This window comes from Cicer arietinum, chromosome 4 (genome assembly GCF_000331145.2).
Source record: "Cicer arietinum cultivar CDC Frontier isolate Library 1 chromosome 4, Cicar.CDCFrontier_v2.0, whole genome shotgun sequence".
NCBI classification, from domain to species: Eukaryota; Viridiplantae; Streptophyta; class Magnoliopsida; order Fabales; family Fabaceae; genus Cicer; species Cicer arietinum.
This window is the reverse complement of record NC_021163.2, coordinates 354,366-362,313: the sequence shown is the minus strand read 5'-3', so window position 1 is coordinate 362,313 and position 7,948 is coordinate 354,366. Positions and strand designations below refer to the sequence as shown.

Sequence of the window (7,948 nt, the reverse complement as noted above, 5' to 3'; positions counted from 1 at the left end):
AGGTTTGATTCTGGTTTACCTGTTGTTTGTATGAGGCATGCCAACAAACTTTGTACTGTAATTTTTACGAGTTGGAGCCTTCCTGTTGCTTTGTAGGAGACTTTCTGCAGAATACATGGAAAAGACATAAACATATATAAGAAAAATCAAGTCCAAAAGCAAAGCAAAAGAAACACCGCTTACTATTTGATATGCAGTCTACATCCATATGACTAATATGTCTTCCAATGCAAGTTGCAGCAAGCAACATGCACAGGTTACTCTATGTTTTATATTTCTATTCCTTCCCATTTGTGGATGCTGTGCAATGGTAATTGTTAGATATAAAATCATTCATAAGCTTTCACCTAGCAACTTAAGCTTTTGAAAAAATTGGTGACCGATAATAATATTCTCCTAGATGATAAACCAGATGATTGTATCACGATTGAGAGTGTCTGTTTATTTACGCTTTTTTTAATTTTATAAATCAAATTAAAACAAATATCACATATTTTGAAAAAACCACTTTCAAAAGCTTTAGGAATGCTTTTTAAACTTTCGAAATAAACCAAATTTATGATTATTTTGAGAAGCCACTCAAATAAAATATTGAAGCAGATGGCTAGCTGGTTCTTTTCCAACTTCAAATAAAATGATGTTAAAAGATAGGATTAGTGGACAATATGAAAAAGATAAAGATGACTTGGATAGGGGAAGATAGGCAGCAGGTTGAAGAGAAGCACAACACTAGATAATAGATGAGGCGAAGAAACCGGTGCTATAAAACTCCCACTATGTCAGGGTCCCAGGAAGGATCAGACCCACTAGGTATTTTTTTTACGGTTACATTTATAAGAGGTTGATCCCACAAAAATGGGTTACACAGACACATTCAGATATATATGTTACACACAACAATAACTTGTTCTAGTTAGTATTCAGATAGATGAACATGAGTTTCAAATCAAGACTTCCGTAAAATGTCAATATGGTTTTTCAGACTACATAATAACTTGCAAGCCAAAAATCTAAACCACAAAGTTAGCACATTTTCCCAGCACACATCCCCCTCTATTTTAAGATTTTTTATTTTGACCAACATGAACCGAAAACCTCTAGGCTCCATAATGCGATTATAAACCAGAGAAATAATTGTCACCTTTCCAAACCTGGAAGGATTCCTCGTTGATAGATGAACCAGCCACATTCTTTATAATCTCATCTGGCATGCTGTGTGGAGCAGTTTTTATTTCATGAATAATGCTATAAATTGGTTTTCCATTTTCTAGGAATATGTGATTATTTGGATGTCTAGTCTTGGCACCAGCATGCTGCTCGAACTCATAGGCACTGAGCACCTGAGAAAATTATGATATTAACTATCTAGTATATGCAGAGCAAAAAATCTGATAGCAACGAGAAATAAATCATATTTCTTACTCTGGAGTAACTGCACATTGAACAGCCACACAAATATCCACCACCACCAATAACCCCTTCGAGCTCAACCTGAAAACAACTTCAAAATATAAGAAGAAACCCAACAGAAGTGTATACTTAAAAAGAGATTATGATAATGCCTGCTTTACCTTTCCGGGATTGTAAATATATTTCACTGCAGCTCCATCAAGGATACCAGTTGATAACAGCTTTTTGACATTTGTGGGGAAGTTGTTGGGGACAACTTTCTTTGACATTTTCAATTCCATATTTCCAGAATACAACTCCATATCTCCATATCCATCAGGAACATATCCCATGCCATATGAACTCTCTAACAACCCACTATTACAATCATCCTTTGCCAAATATTCTTCATCATCCCCATGAAAGCCATAACCATTTCCATCAGGTATAGGTGTTTGATAACCATAGTCCTCCTTCTTTTTACTAAACTTAAAAGTAATCTTTCTGATACCAGATGAACTAACATGCTTCGGGATTTCCATCACAACACAGGACATCACTGCCGTGCTACTCGTGCCTTTATCATTCTCATAAACATTATTATTATTATCGTTATCATTATTCTGATTACCGGCTTCATCACTCAAAGTCTCATGAGAACTAGAATTCTCAAAACAAGTAGAAGTTAGTTCCCCACACTCTGCATGGTTAACATCTGCCGATTCAGTCGGTTGGCTACTGATATCATGAAAAGTTAGTGCATGTTCTGTTGCAGAAATATTGGGGTTTGAAACTTCAGAACGAACTTCATCGTTTGAAACTTCTTTTGCTTGTTTTTTATTCGGAGAAACATTGGGTTCAGTATCAGCAACGCATTGGTTATACTCACGTTTCAATTCCGTCCTCAATTCCTCATTGTTTTCCGTATTTCCATCTACCAAGGCTTGCACACAAACCGCTTCTTCTCCCATCAAAATCAAATAACAGAGCCCTTGGGAATGAATTCAAACCTTGCAATAATAACTACCAGAAATACAAAACTACCGCACAGCATTCACGAATAATTCAATGCCACACTTGAATTTCCGTTCACTCTAGATTCGTATCAAAGCAATCAACGCCTGTGCATGAAATCCAGAATTAGAAACAGTTTATGATTAATTCACAGAACAAACACATAAAAACACAAAAGAAATAGAAATTAAAACAAACAAAAACAGATAAAAATTCAATCCACGCGTCCAATAAAATTTCCTATATGAACGTTTAAATCGAAAATAACCGCTTAACCGTTTAGTTCAATCAAATTCAAGATAGAAAAAAAATTATCAACAATTTTTTTTTACAAACCAACCTAAATCCACGAAGGGATAATTAAATTCGAAAAACTGAAATCCAAACAGGTTGAATCCGTAAAATTAAAAGAAAATTCAAACGCGACCTTAAAGATATATGAATTGAGTAATTAAAGAAACAGATCTGAGATCGGTGAAGAGGACTGAGGTATAGAGTAAACGAGATTCGAAAGAGAGGAGTGAGATTCGTGAGTGTTAGGGTTTGGTTTTGGGGCGAGAGAGAAAGCAGAGAGTGCGGGAACGAAGTGAAGCGAAAAGGCTTGGTTCGCGAACTTTATGGAAATGGAAAGCAGAGAAAGAAAGAGGCGATGGATTTAGTAAAAAAATAATAATAAATAAATGGATTAAATAAAATTAAGGAAAATTAAAGTATGATATGATAATGAAAATTGTCGTGACGACTCACGATGTTATAGATTGGAAGGGACGAGAAGACAAATGGATAAACGGGATGGGACCCAATGGAAGTTGGACCTATATTGTTTCGCGACGTGGAAATACTGGTGGGATCTAACGGCCGATCTTCTCAGCCGTTTTTTCTTGAAGTGTCGTGCAAGTTAACACGTGTAAGGATTTTTTATTTTTTATTTTCTGCTGTATTTGACCTAGGAAATTTTGTTATTTTGTTGAATCGGGTTACCATAATGGGGATTGGGATTTTTTTGGTCAAAGGGATTGGGTTCACTTCCCAATTTGGAATGGGCTTGTGCGCAGCCCAACATATTTAGGACTCTATATCTCACACTCCTTTTGACCCAAAAACAATACCTCACCCTCCTATAATGTTTTTATATCTATTTTTAGTTCTCATTTAATTCAAAAAAATCTAAATATTTGAATAAAATTCTTAAAAGCTTTAAAAAATATGAACAAAAACTGAGCATCTGAGTTTTAGGAATAAAATAATGTTCCATTTATTTAAATTTTCAAAAAATTTGGAATCTATATAATTATTTCAGATATTTTGTTTATGGTGTAAGGGTTTATTTATTTATTTTTTATTTTTTTTTTATAGACTGTAGTGACTTAGGAAATTTGTGTTTGAGATTTATTGGACACCACTGTCTACCTTTATATCTTACACTCCATTTGAACAAAAAATATACTTCACTCCTATATAATATTTTTTAAATCTCTTTATACTCTTCGTTAATTCAAAAAATTTAAATGAAACTCTTTCAAACTAAAAATTTGAAACAAAAAGTGAGTAGTTAAAAAATTAAATACAAAACATAAAAGTTTAAAACTTTGAATTTTCAAAAAGTTTTGAAATCTATGTTTTGTATTGGATATTTTGTTTTTAAAATATTCGGAACTCTTGATGGTTAGATTTGAAAAATTCAAAATTTTTTAATATATCAGATGTTTTGAATTTAAAATTAAAAATTTAAGATATTTTAAAAACAAAATAATTAAGTAAATTTTTAATCTCCATAAAATTTTAATATATTTGCTTTTAGTCTGATTAAAAAAAATTATGAGTTGACTTAAAAGGATGAGAAAAAAAATGGAAAAAAAAATTTACAGATAAAAAAATTTTATAAAGACTAAAAATAAAATATTAAAATTTATAAAAGTTTTAGGAATAAAAATTTATTTAACTAAAAATTTATTCATAATATTCTTTTTTCTGTATTAAATGTGTTAAATTATTTTAAGTCTAGATAATCTTGGGTCCAAAATGTCTAATGCAGCATATTTACCCTTAGACTTTATTAATACGTTCACTACTGATTGAGTAATTTTAGTATGAATTGATAATTTTATTTGTTAATATATAACGCATAGAATATGATTAATTTGGATATGTTGTTACATATATACACCAAAAAATGTGCAGTTAGGAACAAAATTAATTAGAAAAAAAATGGTGTTATTGATGTTATTAAAATATCAAATACAGAAACGGAGAAAAAAGGCGATAAAAAAATACAAAATTAATAGGAGTCTTAAAAATGGGTTGAAGGTATAGAAAATATTAAAATTCAACTGTAGCCACTTGTAAAATATGTAAATGTCAATTCAAATTAAGAGCTAGTCCTTTGAAAGATGGCAGCAGATGGATGGTAATCAGTGTTCATTATTTATTTCACAATTATGAGATAATTAATACTTTATAGAATCGTTTATTTATGTAATATTCAGTCGATGATGGCCAAAACATTGTTAACGGCATGGCATAATATAAAGTTGTACCAAGACATATATTGAGTGTGTTGAAAAACCTAACAAAGAGACAATCTAATATATGTCACTCACATTTATAAACAATGAAGTATGTATATATCTAGTTTGAAAGGTCCTACAACATTAATTCCACAACTAAGTTAACAGAAAATGAGAAGTGTGTGTCTTAGAATACAAGAAGTAAAGACTCAAATGTTGTAGTAGACATATTTTAGACGCATTTTGATTTAACGAGCTATTTGCAGTTTTATAATATCAATTGACAGAGTTCTAAAACTATACAAATGACACATTAAACTAAGTTTTAAGTTTTTAGTTCTTTTAATCAATTAATTATACTTACCTATTCAATTAACTCATCAAGTATTCTACACCTAATTGATTTAATTTAACAAATATAATTCACTATCATATACACCCCAATCAATTAATTACTCATAAACATGATACAAATTTAAACATATATGTGTAAATAAAGATGATACAAGAAATTGGTGTAACTTTTCAATTTCGATTTTTACCATTTGAACACCAATTCTTTTTAATAAAAAAATTACTTTTAGAAATGCAACCTCTTATTTCTTTAAAAAAATAAATCAACCTCCAAGCCATATAACTTTACATTCAAAACTCCTTCACATTTAAAAAATATTATTTTTTACCTTTTCAAGGACCGCTACATAAAAGTTTTAATTCACGTTACAATTAAAATATTATTTTATTTAATGATATACCAACGATGATTTTAGATATGTCCTCGTTAAAATGTAAATAATTTTTCATAAATCTGTAATTTTATTTATTTTTCATAGTAATAGTTTATATTTATTAAGTTTAATATTTATTTTTTTGTAGAAGAAAGAGAAATAGAAAAAATGAACGGAGGAAGGAGTGAATATCTTTATCCTCAAATTTTTTATTTTAGATAAAGAAATTAAAATATAACACTTTCAATTTAATTTTATATTTTTTTTCTATTTCTTTTTCTTTCTCAATTCAATTACTTAATTGTATTTTTTAATTATTAATTTTAATCCATTTAATCAATAATAATCATCCATCAAATATCATGTTACTCATTTATTTGCCACATAATTTTTTTTAAATAATTTGATAGTTGATTTTTTAATTCCTTTCATTTAATGTTTATGAACATTGAAAACTGAAGTGCATGTATGCTTATCATTTATGGTGTGGTGGTGAGCAATTAAACCCATTGGATTGACGCAGGAAGATAATCTCTAGGGACCCAACCCTAAAGTGCCATTACCATCCATTATTTGTTAATCCAACTTTTCTCCTTTGCCCTTTACAAGAAAAATATTTAAATTTTCTACGAAATAAAATGTCTGGTGTGAGTTGTCAACCACCAATAAATATCCGATATAAATGTGCATCCAGAAAAAGCTTAACTATATCTTTGATTTTTTTTTTTATAAATCAAAATTAATTATAAAAGTGTATAATTAATTGATTTTAATTTTGATATATTTATTTATTTTTAAGTAGAATTTAATTTTTTTAAATTAATTCTAATTTAAAATAAAAACTTGTAGTTTTTTATTTTAAACAATTTTTTTATTATTAAATTTATTATTTATCTAATTTTTATGTAAATTTATTTATTTATAAAATATTTTACGTTCAATTTATTTATAATTAATATAAAATTAGAATTAGAATTAAAATCTGTATTGTAAATTTCATCAAATTTATAACTTAAATCATTAAATAAATTCATATTTTCATTCTTTATTTGATAAATTTGATGTGTTGGAGATGAAACTATGAGTTTATTTGAATATTTGAGTTATGCATGTGATGAAATTTGTATTATATTGAAAATGATTATTAGTTTTATGAGTTTTGTTTGAAAATTTTGATGATTTTTTTGAATTTTTGTAAAAAAAAATGATAACATTGTTGACATTTTAAAACATAAAAGATCAAATTTTTCACTTAAAATTAAAATAAAGGACCAAATCGGGGAGAAAAAAAAGATAAATGACTAAAACGTTAACTGAAATTAAGTTAAGGGACCGCATATGCTATTTAGCCTATATAAAAGTTAGAGTAAAAACCTATTTTAGTTCTTGAGAATTTTTGAAGACCCAATTTAATCATTGAAAAAAAAAATAAAAACACTTTTTAGTCATTAGAAAAATGAATCGAGTCAAATTAATCATTGAGTGAATCATAGTTAGAAATTGAGGTTTTTTTGCTGACCTGTCTGATGATTCATCAATTTTATTATTCCACATGTAATTTATATAAAAAATGACAATTCAATAATTGACAATAATTAAAATAGACAATTAAGTATCCGACATATATTAAATGAATAAACTTAGCGTATTTGTTAGGAACATAATTAACTATTTTTAGTTATTGTTAAGTTGTCATTTTTTTATATAAATTACATATAAGATAATCAAGTTGATGAATCATCCAAAAAATCATAAGAAAAAATTTTTGATTTTTTTAAATGTGATTCCCATAAAGATTAATTTAATTAAATTTATTTTATTTAGAAAAAATATACTTTTATTTTTCTTAAGTACTAAATTAAATCTTTCAAGATACTTTAATAATCAAAATGTACTTTTATTTTAAAAAATTTAAAATTTAAATTAAATTATGGGTTTAATAATAAAACACGCCAAAGTAAACATTTATCTATGGTCATTTAAATACATTATAAATTGAGTTATGAGTTAAATGATTGTGAAAGTAAATATTTAAATAAAAAATGATGAATATGTGTTTAGATTGAGCGTGCATCTAGAATAATTTATATTTATTGTTGGTGGTTGGAATGTGATGTACAGTAGAAGCAGAAAAGGTGATGGCGTTTTTGTGACGCAGAGTGAGAAAGGGAAACACGAAGCCGATTGAAAAAGCAAAATTGGGACAATTTTAATTTAACACGTATTGTACGACAGGTTGATTCTCCCATAACAATAACATAACCATTGCCGCTATTCCTATTCCAATTTTTCGCTATAAAATTTCAATTT

General features: G+C 28.1%; 1 protein-coding gene across 1 annotated transcript in view; it reads right to left on the bottom strand.

Annotated features, from left to right (window-relative positions):
• The window catches only part of LOC101501583 (uncharacterized), a 12,002-nt gene extending 8,886 nt beyond the window's left edge, over positions 1 to 3,116 (bottom strand). The window contains exons 1-5 of the mRNA XM_004494955.4: positions 2,831 to 3,116; positions 1,572 to 2,510; positions 1,423 to 1,491; positions 1,142 to 1,340; positions 20 to 104 (exon numbers count right to left, since the gene is read on the bottom strand). Of these exons, the coding sequence (XP_004495012.1) occupies positions 20 to 104; positions 1,142 to 1,340; positions 1,423 to 1,491; positions 1,572 to 2,360 (1,142 nt within the window). The 5' untranslated portion in view covers positions 2,361 to 2,510; positions 2,831 to 3,116. The remainder of the gene's footprint in view (positions 1 to 19; positions 105 to 1,141; positions 1,341 to 1,422; positions 1,492 to 1,571; positions 2,511 to 2,830) is intronic.
• Between the last annotated feature and the right edge of the window lie 4,832 nt (positions 3,117 to 7,948).